This window comes from Caenorhabditis briggsae (assembly GCF_000004555.2).
Source record: "Caenorhabditis briggsae complete genome, chrV, whole genome shotgun sequence".
Taxonomy (NCBI): Eukaryota; Metazoa; Nematoda; class Chromadorea; order Rhabditida; family Rhabditidae; genus Caenorhabditis; species Caenorhabditis briggsae.
The window spans coordinates 12,249,380-12,269,099 of NC_013488.2; the positions used below are offsets into that span (position 1 = coordinate 12,249,380).

Here is a 19,720-nt window from a genome sequence, read left to right on the forward strand (position 1 = left end):
TCGAAGATGACTTTTTAGGTGATCAAATATCACAACTTTTTTATTTTTCTCCGAAATGATTCTACAAACAAATGGGTTTGTTGTTTTCTAGAAAACAGGCGGGTTCTCTTATTTGGAGAAGGTTTATAGTTTGATAGTGCTACCATAAATAGAACTTTCATGCCTATTCTGAACATTGAATCCTTTTTCAAAATTCTTGTGATCACTCCGAGACGTCTAGAATTTCAAAAAAGTTTGTCAGCTGACATCATCCGATCCTAGTATTAATGACTCATCAGATGATTTTTAGAGTGATTTTTTGAACAACACTGTATTCTTCTTCTTTCTTTTTCCGCCTGTCAAAGAAGTCAGCTAAGATCAGAAGTTTCACTTCAACGTGAAAGTGATAGAGAGGAACTGGGGAGAAGAATGTTACACCTTCTTTGATTCTACTAGAATATGCAGTTTCTTCAGATATTCTCATATTTGGAACAATACCTTTTCTTTTGTGTGAGAGACTATGGCAACTTTTCCCTAAAGAATTATTATTTCGAAACTCTGAATATTCGTCATCAAACTGACACTTGTTCTTTCTGCTATAATGTATAGAGACCATACCGATCACACGGAGCCACTTTCTGATACCATACAGTTTGGAGGCTACAGATTCTGAATTCCTCTGATTCTAAGAATCTGATCCAGCGTTTGGATTACAGTATCTTTGGCTAGCTCAAACTTGTTTACCTCTTGATTACCATGCTTAATTCATGTGAACTTAAATTTTTAAAGCTCCGCCTCTTTGGAGCTCTTTCACAAGCTTGTCAACGAAAAAGTCAGGAAGTGGGTGTTATCTAATGCGGAAAAAATAAAGAATCGTGGAGTGGTTGCAAAGTGATAAGCTAAAAAACCGAGTAGATAAGGAGGCGACAATCAGTGCTCAAGCCCATACTTTGTTCATTTACAAGCCGTGAACTAGTCACACCACCAGTTGCTCTCAAGATGTCTATGGTGAACGCAATGGACCTTCGTCTTCTGACACAGGTATGTGGTATTCAGAATTATGAGATCCGATGTAGCTTCTGGAAGCATTTAGAGTATATAAGATCAGACAAGGATTCAAGTAGTATTTTGGATTCTGAGGGTCGAATCAGCGTTAAAAATCGTAAAAATATGTAGGTCCTAGAAATAAGCCATTGAAGACATTCAGAAAAAGTTAAAAACTACGGAAAAAAGTTCACAGTCAGTCTAGTAACTTAGGATTTGTTTGAAAATCTATGGATCCTCGGTAACCTGACACCGCCTACCTTTTCTGTTTCTATGTTTCCATTCCAATCTACCCACATTTATCCTTGTTAACTGAAAAGTCCATAGAAAGAGATGGAGTGCCAGGAGGAGAAGAAGGAATGAGAATATATGTCTCCTATCCCGATGAATATCTCCGTTCGAGATCGGCGTCCACCATCCACCTCATCTTGAAAGTCGTGTCGTGTTTCTCTTCTCGTTTACTTCATGCCTATCTATCTCCCCTTCACTTCTTTCGTCCTCATTCCGTCCATTAAACTTTTATGGTCCTCATCCCATCTATTTCACTTCCAAATGAGTTGCCAGTTACCGGGATTGCTCACAGCCTTTCGTGCCGGAATAATCAAATTCGCGCGGATAGCACTTCACCCACTATTTTTTTTGTCACTTTCTGTTTGTGTCGTCTGGCTCCGCCCACTTGCACCACGTCATGGTTTTTCTTCTTCATAGATCTACCATTGGTATTCAGAATCTTCCGTTTCAAACGTTTCAACATTCAATCCTATGCTTCCTTGCAAAAAGCCCATCCATTCCTTCGCCAAAACATCCCTCTCTTCTTTTTCTTCTTTTTGCCGTCCCCCCACTTCTCGTTGGCCATCTCGTTCTCTCTTGAGGCAATCCAATTTTTTGCGCCCATCATCCGAGAAGAGACCGATGCCATCATCACTAACATCATTTCTGAAATTCAGGTGGCTCTCTTGTATCTGTATCTGCTTTGTTGTCTCCATCATCTCGCCCTATCCACCCACTTCTTTTCAGACTGTTATCTTTGGGAATTTCTAAAAACGTTTTTGGTTTAGAGTTTCGCTTTCATTTCTGGTGCTGCTTGAAGTTTGAGCGTTGATTTTGGTAACAAGTACACTAAAGTGCTAGTACAACGTATTCAATTTCTATTGACTTTCAGATTTGGATAAGGTTAGCTTTAGCATAAAATAGAATTTCTGAATGCTTGAATTTTATTCTTAATTCTTTTCTCAGTGAGAAGAATTTCATTTGAAAAGGTCCCACTTTAAACCAGTAATAAATGAAAACTCACTTTTATAAGCCACTGGATCCAAAAGTTTCACTATCAGGTAGTTCGCCGAATAATGATATTTATGTGACTACATATTTTCTGATCGTAGCTGGTCACTGATAAGCTCTCTGCATTTTTTACTAATCTGATCACTCTGTGTGCAGATACCGTCGGGTTCGGAGCGCGATGACTCCGAAAGATTCAAATTCGGCGCGCTCCTTTTCCTCCTCTCCCAACGCATCCGACGAAAAGGGAAAACCCGTTTCGAACACACACACGCGAAGACGTTGAAAGACGGTTCTGATAGGGGATACACGGACGAGACGACAGACAAACAGAAGAGACTGCTACAGTCGATGACTATGGATGGATCATCATCATCTATCCCACCGTCGTTTTTGTATCATGGGTGTTCCATCATCTTTTGTTTTTTGTTGTTTAGTCGTTCCGTCTTCTTCAGTTTTCCAATTAACTTCCGATTTTCAAAAAAGATGCTCTCTGATCTTCTCAATTACTCTTCATCTATCAAATCCTTTTCTGTTTCAAAAAAGGCGATCCTTCCTTGAAATTTGACATATTCGTGGGTGTGAGCTTCTCCTACCTCCTTCTCTCATTCTCTTCTCATATCCCCAATTTCTTCATTTTTCAGTTCGACACTGCCAGTTTGGAAGAGGACCGCAAGAAGAAGATGTTGTACGGTGAGTATGGGAATACCTACATCAGGGGTTTAAAAAACGATCATAGAAGATCAAAAGCTTCTGTTCTTGCAAAAATAAAATTGGATAAAATGCCACAAAGTGCAATCAGCAAAAAAAAAGAAAAACTATTGGGAGAAGAGAAAGAAGCGCCTCAACGGACAGTACACGGTTATTCGCCGTCTTCTCGCCGCCTCTCGTATCTTTTTTCAATGTCGTGCCCCTCAATAATCACAATTTATCATCCTCCTCCTATTCTACATTCTCAGTACGTTATAGCCCCTCTTCCTAGTTTTCCTAGTTTCCGGATACACCTTTTTCAAACTAGGCTCTTCATATCTAGTTGAAATTGCTCCAGAAATTGCTCCAAAGTTCCAGGTTTTGTGATTTATGTTCAGCAATTTTGAAACTTGTGCCAATTCTAAAGAAAATCAAAATTAAATCTGACTAGATTGTTCTGATAGTTCTGTGTTGTAGCTGTTGACGGCAACCACAAAAATTAATTAATTTCGAAAATTGTATTTTTCCCATCTCCTCTTCCTGGGCGATGTGGAACTGGTTCTCCTGTTCCTTGAGTCCTTTTTTGAGTACCTCAAGTTTACCAATCACCACTGACGTCACTGAAATTAGTCTACAAAGTTCTTCCTCTCCTTCGAGATTTTTTTTTCGTTTCTTTGCTTGTTTCTCCAAGCCACTCCAAACACGCAATGAAAGCAAAATCGAGTTATCGTCATCCTGAAAAGTGGTGGTGGTGTTGGTCGAAGGAAAACAAAACAAGGAGAATAAGCCAAGAAAATAAGGCGCTGAGCTCCACCGAGCTCCAATTGAAGAGTCTTCTTTCATTGCAAAAAAGCACGAAGATATGCACTTTCTCGGTCACTCGTTCCCATATTTTGTTCAATCGAAACGCTCCATTCTTGAGTCTTTCCATTCAATATCTATACGCAATTATTTTTACTGTCCACAAGGTATACTGTAGATGTGTGTAAGCAGCGAACCGACACCGATTCGATTAGGTGCTCTGAGAGATGCCATTCCTCCCCAAAAAACCCACCCACATGACATTCTTCTAGAACAATATGTTTTCAGAAGAGCCGATCTCTTTGGAAGAAGCCGCTCTGAACGCCAACGACGTGATGGTGGCACCGAGTCGGAAGTCGTATGTCCACGGTTGTTCACATGTTCAATTGCTCTTCGAAACTGTTGGAGATCGACTTCGTTCGGCTGTTGACCAGGTTCCAGATAAGGAATTTTTGATTTTCAAGAGAGAAGGAATCAGAAAAACTTATTCACAAGTTGCCACTGATGTGAGTTAATTTTAAAAATGTATTTTTTCAATCAGAATTCTTGATTTTTCAGGCGGAAAATCTGGCTTGCGGACTTCTCCACTTGGGATTGAACAAAGGAGACCGTATTGGAATCTGGGGACCGAACACGTATGAATGGACCACTACCCAATTTGCCACTGCTTTAGCTGGAATGGTTCTAGTAAGTTCAACCGAAACATAAGCTTTTAAAAACTAATTGTCTTTGTAATTTTCCAGGTCAACATCAATCCATCATATCAATCGGAAGAACTCCGTTATGCTATCGAGAAAGTAGGAATCAGAGCACTCATCACACCACCAGGATTCAAAAAATCCAACTACTACCAGAGCATCAAGGATATTCTTCCAGAAGTTACACTGAAAGAACCAGGAAAGAGTGGAATCAGTTCTAGAAACTTCTCGTGCTTCCAACACTTGATTATGTTCGACGAGGAAGATAAGATTTATCCGTGAGTTGATTTTGAAGTGTTGACTAGCAAAATTCACTGATTACAGAGGAGCATGGAAGTACACTGAAGTGATGAAAATGGGAACAGAGGAAGATAGACACCAACTTTCAAAGATCGAGAGGGAAACTCAACCAGATGATGCTCTGAATATCCAATACACAAGTGGAACCACTGGACAGCCAAAAGGAGCCACTCTCACCCATCACAATGTTCTCAACAACGCATTCTTCGTTGGTCTTCGTGCCGGATACAGTGAAAAGAAAACAATCATTTGCATTCCAAACCCACTTTATCACTGCTTTGGATGTGTTATGGGAGTGTTGGCTGCTCTCACTCATCTTCAAACTTGTGTATTCCCTGCTCCATCCTTCGATGCTCTTGCTGCTCTCAAAGCAATCCATGAGGAGAAATGTACTGCTCTGTACGGAACTCCAACTATGTTCATCGATATGATCAACCATCCAGAATACACTAAATACAACTATGATTCTATCAGAAGCGGATTCATCGCTGGAGCTCCATGCCCTATTACTCTTTGTCGTCGTCTAGTCCAAGACATGCACATGACTGATATGCAAGTGTGCTATGGAACAACGGAAACCTCTCCAGTGTCTTTCATGTCAACTCGTGACGATCCACCAGAGCAAAGAATCAAATCAGTTGGACACATTATGGATCACTTGGAAGCAGCCATTGTTGATAAGAGAAACTGTATTGTTCCCCGTGGAGTCAAGGGAGAAGTCATTGTTCGCGGATACTCTGTTATGCGTTGTTATTGGAATAGTGAGGAGCAGACAAAGAAAGAGATCACTCAGGATAGATGGTACCACACCGGAGATATTGCTGTCATGCATGATAATGGAACCATTTCTATCGTTGGACGATCCAAGGATATGATCGTTCGAGGAGGAGAGAATATCTATCCAACTGAAGTTGAGCAATTCTTGTTTAAGCATCAGGCTGTAGAAGATGTACATGTGAGTCTGAAAACGATCCTTAGAAATGTTCATCCTTTTCAATTTCAGATTGTTGGAGTGCCAGATGAGCGATTCGGAGAAGTGGTTTGTGCTTGGGTCAGATTGCACGAGAGCGCTGAAGGAAAGACTACAGAAGAGGACATAAAGGCTTGGTGCAAGGGAAAGGTACATTTTTGGTGTGTGCGAGCTTATAGTTACATTACTGATTTCAGATTGCCCATTTCAAAATTCCTCGCTACATTCTCTTCAAAAAAGAGCATCAATTCCCGCTGACGGTCACTGGAAAAGTGAAAAAGTTCGAGATCCGCGAGATGTCAAAAATCGAATTGGGTCTCCAACAAGTGGTTTCTCACTTTTCCGAGCTTTAAATTCTTTTTCTCCAAGCTCTCTTTGCTTTTCTCGCCTGACAACATTCCATTTGCGTGTATATTTCGATTTATCTTCGCGTACCTTGATACTATCTTCTTGTCTTAGTTTTCCGCTTTCCCCGTTTTTTCTCTTCTTCTCCTTCTCTCAATAATTTCAGCAGAGTGACTAACGAGTTTTTCTCCTGTTCATGTTTCATTATATGACTCCCATCCTTCACATTCAATAAAACGGCATCAGTTAGCATAGTGCCTTAGTTTACCTTCACAACCATTGAATATACTTTTTTCCCATCCCAATTTTTCCTTTCTACTGTTTTTTTTCTCCTCAATCATATATATTCTGATAATTTCGACGCTTTACTCATCTTCCCATCGCTTTCGCTTTTGCGCGAGATAAATAAATCTTTTATTTTGAGCAAAAAAGTCTTCAAATTATCCCGATGTAAGATATGGACAGCAGTTGTTTGTTGGTGAACAGTAGGTGTTGTCCGGGCATTGGCCATTCACACATGGACCTGAAAAATCACTAATAACAATTCATCTTGTACGCATTAAAATTTACCAATAGAAGTTCCATAAGAGCACCTACAGCAGACATTGTTATCTGTACACATGTATCCAGATCCACAAAGGTTTCCAGATCTACAGTATCCTCCAGAAGTTTCACGTCCACCACAAACTGGGTTCGGGTTCACTGGATTTCTAGTGGTGGTTGGTGGAAGAGTCGGCTCGTAGTTCGGAACTCTGCAGCATCCATTGACACATCTCCAGTTACTGCGAATCTGCTGGCAGTAGCTGGAAGTGCTGCAGGTGGCTGTGTTGCAGTTGTTGCAGGTGCTACAGCCATTGTTGTTACATGCTGAAAATAAATTCGACTTATTTCAAAAGATTGAGTTTTTCGGATAGTTTCAAAGAAATACCGTAAACATTCTAGTAGAAGGGCACCAAACCGTTAGTTTTGAGCTCATATATCTCTTTTAATGTTAAAGATATTGAAAAATAATTTACTGACAAAATGCGCATTATGATATCAAAAATATTTTGCCAGTTAACTACTTTTCAACATAAAAGAGTACTTACGAGTTAAACTGAGATACTGATTTGGGAAGTTTCCGCACAAGTAATAAATCTGTCGTTTTGGTCGTGAAATCGCAACTTCAGTGCTCTCTTCGCTTATGCTCGTTGACCTAACATTAGTAGAGACAAGTGGAAAAATAATTAGGAGAATGGCAACTCTCATTTTTTGGCTCTTTTCGTTTACTTGAACAAGTAGTTTTTTATTCCTTTTATACTGTTTTACCACCTCGTGCACACTTGTATACTACCACTGCCAATCTTGTTGTCATTGTTTGTCGTTTGAGATCAAGACGCGACCAACGAAGTGTATGTGGTTAAGTATAGATATATTTGAGGTTTTGGGTGGTGTCTGGGAGGGTTCTCGAAATACTCCTCACACATTTTCGTATTTTGTCCGAGATGGGTAATTGTGCAAACATACCAAATACCAGTTGAGGGAAGATCAAGTGAATATCACAAAGGGGGTGTGGAAGATTCCAAGGATGATTGCTATAGAATTCATTCTAAAAATAATTGTAATATATAGAGCTAAAATGTATATAAATGTTAAGGTGTTTGTTTGAAGAATCCATTCATTAGAGTGACGTGATTGAATACATATTAGACTAAATGAAACATATTAGACTAAATGAAAACTAGTGCCAGAGTTCAATCTTCTGATTTTTAGTATTGGTTATAGACTCTTTCGATATCTCGGCAAGGTTTAGCAGCCTCTTAACTACTCAGATTTCAATTTTATCCGGCAAACCTTGTGGTTCTAATTTTGGCTACTTGTTGTGAAACAAAAATTTTAACGTATTTAAAGCATTTTGATAAAGGTATCACAGTAATAAGACCGTTTTATTTTGAAAAAAGGAGAAGTTAAGCAATGTTCTGTCACCCTGTTCTGAGCAAAGATCTTAAGATTCTAGAATAAGATGTTCAGAAGCCCCTTGACTGAAAACTTCAATAAATGTTTCCCTGCTCCATTTTGTTTTGAATCGATTACACCAAAAAACAAAAAAAAAACCAATTTATTAAACTATATCCATATTAGAGTTTTAAAGAAAACGGATCAAGGCAGGAAAGAAAGAGAAGAGGGTCACGAGATAGTGAATTAAAGAATGGGATCAACTATATCACAGAAGTGTTTTGCACTTTTACAATTTTGAAAGATAAAAGTGGTAAGCAATGCTGAAATAATCTAGAAAATTTTAAGCAATGAGAGACTTTTCAAAAAAAAAACATCAGAAAGAGATCTCGAATCGGTGTGAAAGAAAGACATCGAAATGGGTAGTGTGATGTGATAATGGAAAGGGTACAAAACACGAAAATGAGTGAAAATGAGTATAGTATACTCTTTTTTAAAAGGATTTTCTTAAATTTCTGTGCCTGTCTCGGTAGAGATCGGGGTCGCTGAGTCATAGACGGTGTCGTTGTCACGTGGCACATTCTGAAGATGACAGTGACGCTCCAGTGTTCCGGCTCCGCAATCACAGAAGAATCTGAAACAGTAATTTTGGAAATCTATGAATCTGAAAGTAAAACGCTTACCTATCGAATCTCACCAGCTCCACTGAATGGCCACGATGGCAATGTTTGATGCAGTTGTAGCAAATAGCGTTACGTTCGGTTGTATTGCACGTGGTGCATCTGAAATTTAGGGATTATTAGAGAGTTAGAATTCTAAAGAAGTGAAACCTAACCTAAAGAAATTGTGCATTGGAAAACTGTTGTTGCTGCTCACTTTGTAGAGGCATTGTCCAGATTTCAAGGCTCGTCCAATTGTATCGTGGTTGTCGTAAATGTGATTATTCTTTTGAACAGGATTGACTCCAGTAGCCACGCAAAGTCCTAAAAATAAGAAAAGATAATCCGAAAAGAACATGCGAAAGAAGGAACTAAAACTGATATCACTTATCGCTTTCAATCTCCGATGGTTTAATGGTTTAATCTAATATGATAAGCAGGGAACGAGAAGACGTCAATGATTCCTCACCTCCATATTTATTTCTAAATAATTGATTTTCTTCCAGTGTTGCTGTTGCACCATTCGTGATCTCAATTCCGGCCGATTTTCCATCGAAAACTCGATTTCTTCGTAGAATTGGATTGGATTCCGTCGAAATGAGAACACCTGCTTGGGCATTTCGGAAGATTTCATTATCCTCGAGAAGACCTTTTCCACGATTGAAAATACATACTCCGCCGTCTCTTCCATCATAAATCTTGTTTCTTCGAAGTGTCGGCTCACTGTCAGTTTTGATCCATACACCTGCCATTGCGTTATCGAAGATTTCGTTGTCTGGAAGAATAAATGGTTCATTGAAATAAAAATATAAAAATTAGCTATACCTTCTAAGCATCCTTTTCCTCCATTGTATACCAAGACACCTCCATTCTGTCCTCCCCAAATTTTGTTCCTTGTGATTTTCGGATTGGATCCGGTTCGAATTTGAACACCAGAGTAAAGATGGTTGAAGATATCATTGTCCTCCAGAAGACCATGACCTTGATCGTAGAAGTACACTCCAACTTGTTTTCCAGAATGAATCCGATTTTTTCTCAGAATAGGACTTGATCCAGTCGTCACCCAAATACCAGCGAGTGTATTCCCATAAACCTCATTCTCTTCAATCAATCCCTTTCCTTTTTCATGAACATAAATTCCACCATGAAGTCCGTCGTGGATCTTGTTCGCGCGAACAATTGGATCGGATTGCGAGCGAATCTGAATTCCAGCCAACGCATTTCCATAGATGTTATTCTGTTCGATGAGTCCTCGTCCTTCTCCAAATATATAAACTCCGCCTTGTTGTCCAGTGAATATCTCATTCTTTCGGATTGTTGGATCCGAATGCGAAGTTATCCAGATTCCAGCATACGCATTCGCATAGATACGATTCTCCATAAACTGGCCACGTCCTCTTTCGTGAACATAGATTCCACCAGTGTATCCGTGATGCACTTCACACCGAACCACAACCGGATTTGCCGAATTTTTCACCTCGATACCCGATATTCGATTGGAATGGATATTACATTTTTCAAAATAACCTTGTCCATGTCTAAAAATGACAAGTTGAGATTTATCATTTCGAAAGTATAACTTACTCAAATGTGAATACACCAACATCTTTCCCGGAATGGATCGTACACTTTCTGAAATACGGATTTGCATGATTCTTGACCCAGACTCCAGCCAAAGTGTTTCGAGCAATTTCACAATGTTCATAGTGTCCAGTTGCATTGTCAGTAATGTAGATTCCAACATTCTCGCAATCCAATACAGTGCAATATTTGAACTGAAAAAAATCACAGTCTTTGAAAATCGCCTTCTATTTAAAGTCCTTACCTTTGGAGCAGCACCCTTTTTGACACAAACCGCAGCACCGTTTCCAACTTTTGAAGTGATATCACATCTTTCGATGTATGGCATCGCATCTTTCTCAGTTACCAGAATCGAATAAAAATGATTCATTTGAGGTACTTGTTGAGCAATTTGTGCTTGTTGCTGCTGTTGACGACACTGTGGATCAGCACGAAACCGGACTGTGATGAATCCAAAATATGCATTTGCACTTCCATCGGTGAACGTGAGGGCAGTGTTTCGGCTTCCCTCAAGAACAACAGAAGACGTAATATCTCTTGAATCACTAGCTCCGATAATCTGTACATCAGTGTTGATAAGGATGGTGTCGATTGGTTCGTGAACTCCAGAGTGCAAGAAAATCAATTTCTCTCTGTATTCGTTCTCTTCCAAAAACGTCTGAGCCTGCTCAATCTGATCGAAACAACGATAATTGATGGCGCGGAAGTTCTGACGAGGCTCCTTCATGACGTGGACTCCATGATGAAGTTGTCGATGTGACTCCTTCCATGGATTACAATCCCTCCAACGGTTCTGTTCCCGGAATTCAAATTTGGCATGAGATGGATGGAAAAGAGGAATACGATAGTCGTATAAACTCAAATAGAGCTCCTTCCATACTTCATGACTATTTGAAATTTGGTTGAAACGATAGCAGACAGAACTACAAGCAAGAAGAGACTTGTCAGGAAGAAATGAGAATACTTTTAGAAGAAGTTCGTCAGGGAGAGTGTTGATATAATCCTCTTGATCTTCATCATCCATAACTTCTATGGTATGTGCGTTCTCCACTTTTATTTCATCATCAATTGAGAAACTGGAAATTTTTAATTGCTTCCTGAATGGAAAAAAAATCAACTTACTCTTTTCTAGCTTCACCAGGTGAAAGGCACTCCAATTTGAACTTTTTCATTGTGGGCTGAGGTGTCTCATCAGCTGTGGCAGCTGCAATCGGAAAACATAAATCCTCGTCTTTTGTGCAACAAGGCCGACGTTTTCGTAAGGAATATCTGAAAATGCGTCACGGATTAGCATTCGAAATCTTCGTTGTTTTAGTCTTCGTTGTTTTTCCTTTTTGTAATAAACATTATTGTTTTTAGGATGAGGGATTTAAAAACACTTACGGATAAGAACCTTGTGCAGAATACAATCCAAGACTTGGATTGTCTATATCAGATCTTCCAGATGGAGAATATCTGCTTGGTGTTCCACCTTCAGAAGATTCCATTGACTCGAAAGTGTGTTGTTCGGGAGAATTGGAATCCTGTGAATAGCTGGGAGACTGTTGAGAAGAATCATCCAACACCTGTTGAGGTGTTGGTGGATGGAAGTATGGCGAAGAGGAAGACGACGACATCTCCTCCGGTCCCACCGACGACGACATCGAGCCTTCGGAAGCGACGCACGACGTTGAAACGCTGCTACGAGTTAAGCGACGTGTCACACGCTGGTTAGCTGGCGTCGAATTCCGAGATGCTGAAAATTGGCTATTGGATAATGACTTAAAAATTTATGAGCAGGACTGAGCGAAAAATTTTCGGGATGGAGATTTTTTTCGTTTTCTCGGTCGTTTTTGGAAAGAAGGGTCGGAAAGAGAGCCATTAGCAAATAATTTATGACTGTTTTTATGAAATACTGGAAAGGAAAATTTGGGAATGGAGAAAAGATGGAGAATAGGCTTCGTTATTTTGATGAATATATATTTTTCTGTTGGAAAATGTATTCCAAGTCTAGAACATCCAGAAAAACGTAAAAATAGGAGAACCAAAAACTTAAACTATCAGGATTTTAAATTTGAAAAATGATGAGTAGAGGGACCCACAAGAAGAAAAAAATTGACATTGAGAAGCAACCAAGAAGCGCATGTATGTATAGTGTTGTATGAGAAATTTGTGTGTCTGAGTCAGTAGAGTGAGTGCGAGAGAGCAAAAGAGAAAGCCCACAGCCCACACGGCCTGGACTTGAAAATGTGTGGAGTATAGAAGAGAGAAAGAGAAAAATCGAGAGGAAATGAGAAGAAAACGAGGAAAGAAGAATGACAGAAACGGACAAAAATGCCGGTTCTTCCCTTGAATTGGTGGACGGAAGACGAAAAAGAGGAGGACAAAAATGAATGGTGATGATACTGATGGATGAGAAAAACGAACACACGGACTGCAGAACAGTAAAGAACCTGTCTGAAATAGATGACCTCGTTGTAACCAATCAGAAGAGATCATTTTGTGGATGGGGGGGGGGGGGGGGGGGAAGAGAAGGATGAGAAATGACGGAAAATAAAACGGGTGGCTGGGAAATGTTAATGCACTTTTAGGACAATTTGGAGTCACATGAGGTTTGCTCTATCAACATAATTTTTCATGAGGAAGTCCAAAGATTCTAAAAAGATCCTGAGAAAATTTCATGAGAATTTTGAGATCTCATTAAGCCCAGGAATCCAAAAAAAGCTTCCAGGTTATGCTCTCGGAAGCTCAACTTTCTCATGATATCGAATGATCCAAGTATGGAACAGTCACTTGAAAATTGGCAGGCTAGATAGAAAAAAATCCAACTTCTTTATCCAAAAATGTTTTTTAACAAAAAAAAATAAATCCGAAATTATATTGAATCCAAAATTTTCTTTAAATGCCAAAATAACAAACTAGAGCTAAATTCCCATTCAAATGGCATTTGAATGAAATCAACTCTTTGCTTAAATACATTTCTATTTTACTTCGAACAAAACCAAAAAAATCTTTCTCATGTGCACAGAATCCGATCGATGACGTCTAATCGGCGTTTCACATATATCTAAAACAAAATTCTAGAAGACGTTGACACGTATTTATGTTATGATGAACTCGAAAAGAAAGAAAAACGAAGAAGTAAGGGATGAATTATGCTCATCGAAAACGAAAAAAAAAAATAGAAAAACACGGACAGAATAACAAGAAACAGGAGTCTTAGAAGACGTTGGAAAAGGAAGAAAATGTCGGGAAATATATAAAAGTGTGTGGATTGGCAAATGGACGAAAAAGAATAAAGGACATCGGAGGAGGTCTATAGACTGCTAGAAGTCGTAAAGAAAACGTTCTTTCAATACTACTTTTTTCCAAAATCACATATCTCAGAGATAAAAAATTCAACAGCTATGAGCTTAAGTTAACAAGGCAGTAAAAAACGCGGAAGTGATCACCCCACTCCCACAAACTATTGTGCCTAGTTTTTTGTTTTCTTTTTTCAGTAAACAGGCATGAGGAAGCAAATTAGAAATGGAGAAAAAGCAAGAAGTTCCTGAATTGCATAAACTTTGAAAATGACGAAGAAGAAACAGAAGCATTGAATATGAATGCAAATGATATAGAATTCACTCGAAATGTAGTTATACTGCTTTGGTGCTTTCCCATTTTGAAATGACTCATTATTTCAATGAAACTAGGATTTTGGCGGTTTCCATAGCGTTCAAAAGTAATTAGACCAGGATTTTCGGAGTACGAATTTCCGAGAATTTCGGTTGGAATATTTTTTTTTTCGAAATGAAATTCCGACCGGAACATTTCCGAATTTTTAAAGAAATTTTTTGCGTTGTCGAAATCTGCTTGTCAATTTTTGTGATCGGAAAGTGGGATTCCGAAATTCAGAAATTTTAAAAACCGGAATTTTGGAGATTCCAAAAAGTTTAGAAAATGTCATTCCGAACATCCTTGGCTCAAAATATGAAGTCAATGTAGTCGTCAAGCTGCTTTCTTAGAAAATATGAAATTCATGAAAAATGAAAAGAAAAGAAGATTAGCATGGGAAAATGGGAAAAGAAAGAGAAAGAGCCACATTCTCTTTTCAAAATTGCTCTCCATTTCCCCGTTTTTACTCTTTGTTGTGTTCAAAAAAAACAACAGATTCAAAACCAAAAACCCAACGAGCTTTCTCGCAAGAAAAAAAGAAAAATGATACGAGTTTCGAATTTAGAGACACAATTCGGGATCGTAAACTATACAAAGAAAGGAGTGGAAGAAGAATAAGAATGTATGCGAAGTGTGTCATCTAGAAAAAGTGGAAAATTATTGGAGGAGAAGAAACTTGAAATTTTGCTGCGACACCAATAAAGGGAAGGGAAAAAACAATTCTAGGAGAAGCTCAAACATCGATCAACTGATATTCTAACTGATCACGTGGTCATTGGAGAACAATTCATGGATCATTACAGTCCCCATTCTTCACAAATGTAGACTGGTTTTGAAAGGTTTCATGGAGACGACAACATCTTCACAAACTTCCACGTAAAGGAACTAAAATGAAGATTGATATTCTCTGGAAATGCCACAACCACCACAACTATTAGGTTGGCGGGAAAGTCTTTGTCACTTTTTCAATAGTTTATTTCTCAAAGAAAAAATAACCGAATAATTAATTATATTGTCCATCATTATCAACAACATGTCTCCAACGTTCCCTCAATTTATGGATTCCATTGCGGTAGAATCCAGCCGGGCGTGAGGCAACGTATTGTTTGAGTGCCGCTTCGACCGCTCCACGGGAATTGAGCTTCTTCCTTCGAAGGCACGTGTCATATCGCCAAATAACCAATAGTCGGAAGGAGCAAGATCAGGAGAATACGGGGGGTGAGGGAGAACATTCCATCCATATCCCATCAGCTCCTGCTTCACTTGTTTCGAAACATGTGGGCGAGCGTTATCATGTTGATAGTACACTTTCTTGTCTTTCAGGGCCGAACGGTCGACTGCTTTCTTGAGGTTTCGTAGTTGAGTAGTGTAGAGGTCTCCAGTTATTGTTTTGCCCTCGGGCAGAAGTTCCCAGTAGATGGGGCCGTCCACTCCCCACCACACAGAGAGCATAACTTTTTTCGGATGAAGGTCGGGTTTTGGGACATCCTGTGGGCTCTCTCCTTCTCCAACCCACTGGGATTTCCTGTGGTGATTATCGTAGAAGACCCACTTCTCATCTCCGGTTATTAGCCGGTCCAGCCATCGATCGCCCGCGTGGAGAGTGAGAAGAGTAATCGAATCGTCGACTCGGCGGTCAAGGTTGGCTTGAGTCAGGTGATGAGGTATGAATCGACCAAAAAGTTTTCTCATTCCAAGAGACTTCAAACCTTCAAGGACTGTGCTATGGTGAACTCCGAATGTGACAGCTAGTTCACGGCTAGATTGAAATGGATCCGATTGCAATGCGTGCTTCAGCTTGTCCAAATCCAACTCACGGGGTCTCCCAGAGCGATCCTTTTCATCGAGCGAGAAGTCATCTTTTTCGAAACGATGGAACCAATTGCGAATAGTATTGTAGTGAGGGGCATGTGTGTTGTACACATTCTTCAAGAAAGTTTCCGAATCCTTCATCGTGGTGTGAGATAGGAAGAGGTAAATCAAAACATGTCTGATGTGAATAGCAGTGGGAACAAACATATCGTTTCAATTACAGATGAGGAGCAGGGAAGGAGATGGGGACTTGTTTATATGGAAGGTTCTTATCACCTTGTTATTCACTAGAGTCGATATCATACACAGCCTCCATATACGAGAACAGTGATTAAACAAACAGAGTGACAAAGACTTTCCCGCCAACCTAATACAAAATATACCGGTTGATTTCTGCTTGGAAGTTTGAAAATTGTAATTAAAAAAGAAACGCTTCCAAGGGAAACAAGATTTCGACTACAAACAAATTGTTAAGAAGTGGAACACGAAGAAGACCAGACAGTTGGTTGAAAGCCAATATCAGCTGAGAGCTTCCATTGTGCAACTGGCGGGACGTCTCGATGAAATGTGTAACGCATTAATATATCAAAGATGAGTGTAGAACGAGAAGAGATATGGGAAAAGAAGAAAAGGGTTCAATGTGTGACCTATTGACATAATTTATACGTTAAGATCAAAAAAGGGAAAAAGAAACATCTTTTTTTTTGTTTGAGAACTGGAATTGGTCGTCGGGTGGCAGTAGTAGGGAGAAACAACAATTTATTAAAGGAAAAAAACCTGTAACCACTGTCCACCTCCAAAAACATAAATGCACTTTCGACAAAATTCTGGGCTTCCATGGCCGCCAGACCGTTGTGCCAGTGTTAGTGTGAACACAGAAGTACAACCGAGAGAGAGACGCTGGTACGTACCTCAATCCTCTCCAAACTTTCAATACACTCTCGTATTGCCCCCGATTCAACCAGGTACCTGGCGTTTCGAGGGGAGGGCGAGATGATGGCCTCGGCGACGTTGACGAAGATGACGGACCGAGCGAGAGGCGAGAATCGTCAAATTCTCCAGGAGGTGGTATCGGGAGAAGGATTCCCTCGCTGTTTTTCTCTTCTCGTCAAAACTTTTAGATGCTTTGGTGACTGTATGCGCGCTAAACAGAAGGAGAGAAAAGGGACACATATAATACCGTGTCCTCTATGTTCTTGTCTCTGTTTCTCTCTATCTTATTTAGGTCATTGTTTGGATGATGCGCTCATGTTCGTCTGCGCTCTCCTCGATTCATTCCGCGCCTTCATCTTTCATGTCCCAATTCGATATCTGCGCAGCGAATAACCAAAAGAAAGAAGCAGGAGGATGAAGAGAGGAAAATAGGAATTATACAATGAACATCGAAGAGGACGAAATTATGAGTGCTTCTTCTTGTTCCTCTTCTCTCTATCATTCTTTTTCTTCTTTTAAGAAGAGGGCCTATTTCGAGGTAACCTTATTACGCCAAGCTTTTAAAGCTAATCTCAAAAGCTCGTCACGAACCAAACTGTGAAAAATGAAACCTTCTAGAAGTGCCTAGTTCAAAATGACAATAAACTTCCGATGATGATGACCTGAAAGGTTCTCATCTAATGCGATAAGAGGGAGGAATGATGAAATGAAGAAACACGGAAGGAATGCAAGGATAACAGGATGGATTGATCAGATATATGACAGAATTTATGCCTGTGACGTGGCAGAATCTGGTTATATCTCAACCGAAAAGACTGGAAGAGGAAGAAGAAGGAAAGAAGTCATAAAAGTTTATGTTTCGAGGAAGTAGAAGAGAAGCAATAAGCGTGAGGAGAATTCAATCAATAAAATCGCTTGGATGTTGAAACAGTGTGTGCCCAAAAATGGAGATGGAAACAGTCCCAAAATAGAAATTGTGGAGGTGGTCTAGGGAGAAGAGAGAAAAAAGGTGCGTAAACATAAATTTGACAAAAGCAGAAGCTGTGTTTACAGAAGCGTAGATGTATTCTTCTCCTCTCCAATACAGTTCTGCACGGTACATTCATTGAAAAATGCCTTTGGCCAGTTTTTGAATGGCCAACAGTAGTGTCCACTGTACGATGGTGACGACTTCAAAACGAATCGAGAGATTCGGAGAAACAGACGCTTAGAGACAGACCTCACACAAAGTAGTCAAAATAGAAACAAGGAGGACAGCATGTAGCAAAAGAGGAAAATGAGGGCAAGAAGCAGTCAGCAGCTACGAATTGAAACTGGATTTTGTGGCCCTGTATATGAGATGGGGCGTGGATCCGTTGTTTGGGAAAATGGGAAACTTGGGGAACGAAGAAACTAACTGCAAAAGAATAAAGGGACACCAGTAGCAGCTCAATTGGTTTGTGGAAGGAGCACGCCGTGCCAGGGTCACTATTTGCACACTTTTTGAGTTATATCAGAAAAGAACGGGTCGGGACGTCCCTTTGTTCTGATAGTTTAGAAATTACTAGGGGTTGTAGATTGGAAAGGGAGCATTGGAGAAGGACTAGAGAGCAGATTCTCCAGAATATTTTATGAGGTGAGCAGCTACTCATGAAACTCGCGCTCATTTATCTTATTGAGAAGTTTTAATGGCCTAAATGAATTTGATTATTTTATGAAGGTTGCTAATCTTCGATACAAGGTGAACTTTAAAATCGGGACAGCACGAAACACAATGCATTTCGATCTCTTCCAGAAGTACCGTAAAACCTGTAATAGAAGGACCTAACTTTTAACTTTGAGCCATTTTTTCTCAGTTCCTGTCAATGATACAAAAACAGTTGTCAACTGATAAATTGTTTATCATAATGCCAGAATTGTTTTGTTAGTTGACCAATTTTTGATATCTTGTATAGGAATTGAGATAATTGAGCCCAAACTTGACAGTTTGAAACACTCCTATTACAAATTGTACGGTAATTCATCAAAAATTAATCAACGAAGATCTACCAAACGAAAATGGAAACGACAAAAATTAACAAAAAGAAAAACGAAAATGCCGGAAGTAGTTCGATTTTTTCTCGATTGACACTGCAAAACTCCATTTTTTGATGACTCTCCTTTTTTTCTATAGAAATGTCTCAAGTTACTTTTGTGAAAATTGGGAAAATATAAACTTTGAGACGAATGGGATGAGCCACAATGTCTATGAAATTCGTTGTTTTTTGGCATGGAAAGATGTTAGACAACTACATACACGTGGTGAAAAATGAAGGACCGCGCGGAAAAAGCGAAACGGACGGTCTCGGCAACAACACCGATCAGTCGGTGCCAGGGTGCAACCACTACTCGACCTCCCTCGTCTTGTATTCATTACCCGAAAGAGATAACAGAGAGAAGAAGGACATACTTTATAGTTTGTCGGTTCAGATGTACGCAGGCTTTTATTTTTCATTCTGACACGAAATTTGGAAAGTGCAAAATTGGAAAGGACAAGAGCTTGACTAACTTCCTGCTTTTTTTCGTACTAGATGTTATTCCGGTGAAAAAATCTCACAACGACAAACTATTGTAACCAAAAAATCTGCTTAATTTCAGGAATAATTTTATCGCTTTTTACTGCTTTTCGTCGAGTTTTGTTATTTTTCACCGAGCAATTCGAAAAATAAATTTCATGTTTAGAAAATTGACTAAAAACGCAGAAAAATCGAAAAATCGAAAAATATAAACATTTTCAGGTTACGGTAGTATCCTTGCGGGATCTTCGGCCAACGGCATTTCATTTCCAAAGCTTCGAATTTTTCGTACCAGAATAATAATACTAAAGTAATTCACTGAAATCATAGTCATCAGCTGTATAAACAAAGTTTCGACTTCTTGCACAGGTGATTCGCGAACAATCCGTTACGGACGCTCAGCGTTCGCGCGCGGTTGAAATAGGAACCGCATACGGACCGCACGCGACCCGTTTTCAGAAAACCACAGCACATTATTCCGTATTTCTCTGTATTCTGTCCGTTCGCGAACTCCGTATCCGATCC

At 39.6% G+C, this 19,720-nt stretch overlaps 3 protein-coding genes across 3 annotated transcripts in view; 1 reads left to right on the forward strand and 2 right to left on the reverse strand.

Annotated features, from left to right (window-relative positions):
* Positions 1–978: 978 nt before the first annotated feature.
* On the forward strand, positions 979–6,113 carry Cbr-acs-1 (the record flags this gene model as incomplete). The annotated part of the gene is made up of 7 exons (XM_045237814.1): positions 979–1,020; positions 2,946–2,994; positions 4,081–4,298; positions 4,351–4,479; positions 4,536–4,768; positions 4,815–5,910; positions 5,958–6,113. The coding sequence occupies 7 exons, from the start codon at positions 979–981 to the stop codon at positions 6,111–6,113; spliced, it is 1,923 nt and encodes a 640-aa protein (XP_045096622.1).
* A 432-nt stretch (positions 6,114–6,545) lies between these two features.
* Cbr-hpo-26 lies at positions 6,546–7,353 on the reverse strand (the record flags this gene model as incomplete). The annotated part of the gene is made up of 3 exons (XM_002637231.1): positions 6,546–6,628; positions 6,676–6,972; positions 7,194–7,353. 3 exons carry the CDS (start codon positions 7,351–7,353, stop codon positions 6,546–6,548), a joined length of 540 nt encoding a protein of 179 aa, XP_002637277.1.
* A 1,194-nt stretch (positions 7,354–8,547) lies between these two features.
* Positions 8,548–19,720, reverse strand: part of Cbr-dre-1 — a gene marked incomplete at both ends in the record, with an annotated part of 11,582 nt that continues 409 nt past the window's right edge. Inside the window, 7 exons of the mRNA XM_045237815.1 lie at positions 8,548–8,674; positions 8,724–8,822; positions 8,876–9,023; positions 9,169–9,474; positions 9,525–11,356; positions 11,403–11,549; positions 11,664–12,015. Of these exons, the coding sequence (XP_045096623.1) occupies positions 8,548–8,674; positions 8,724–8,822; positions 8,876–9,023; positions 9,169–9,474; positions 9,525–11,356; positions 11,403–11,549; positions 11,664–12,015 (3,011 nt within the window). The remainder of the gene's footprint in view (positions 8,675–8,723; positions 8,823–8,875; positions 9,024–9,168; positions 9,475–9,524; positions 11,357–11,402; positions 11,550–11,663; positions 12,016–19,720) is intronic.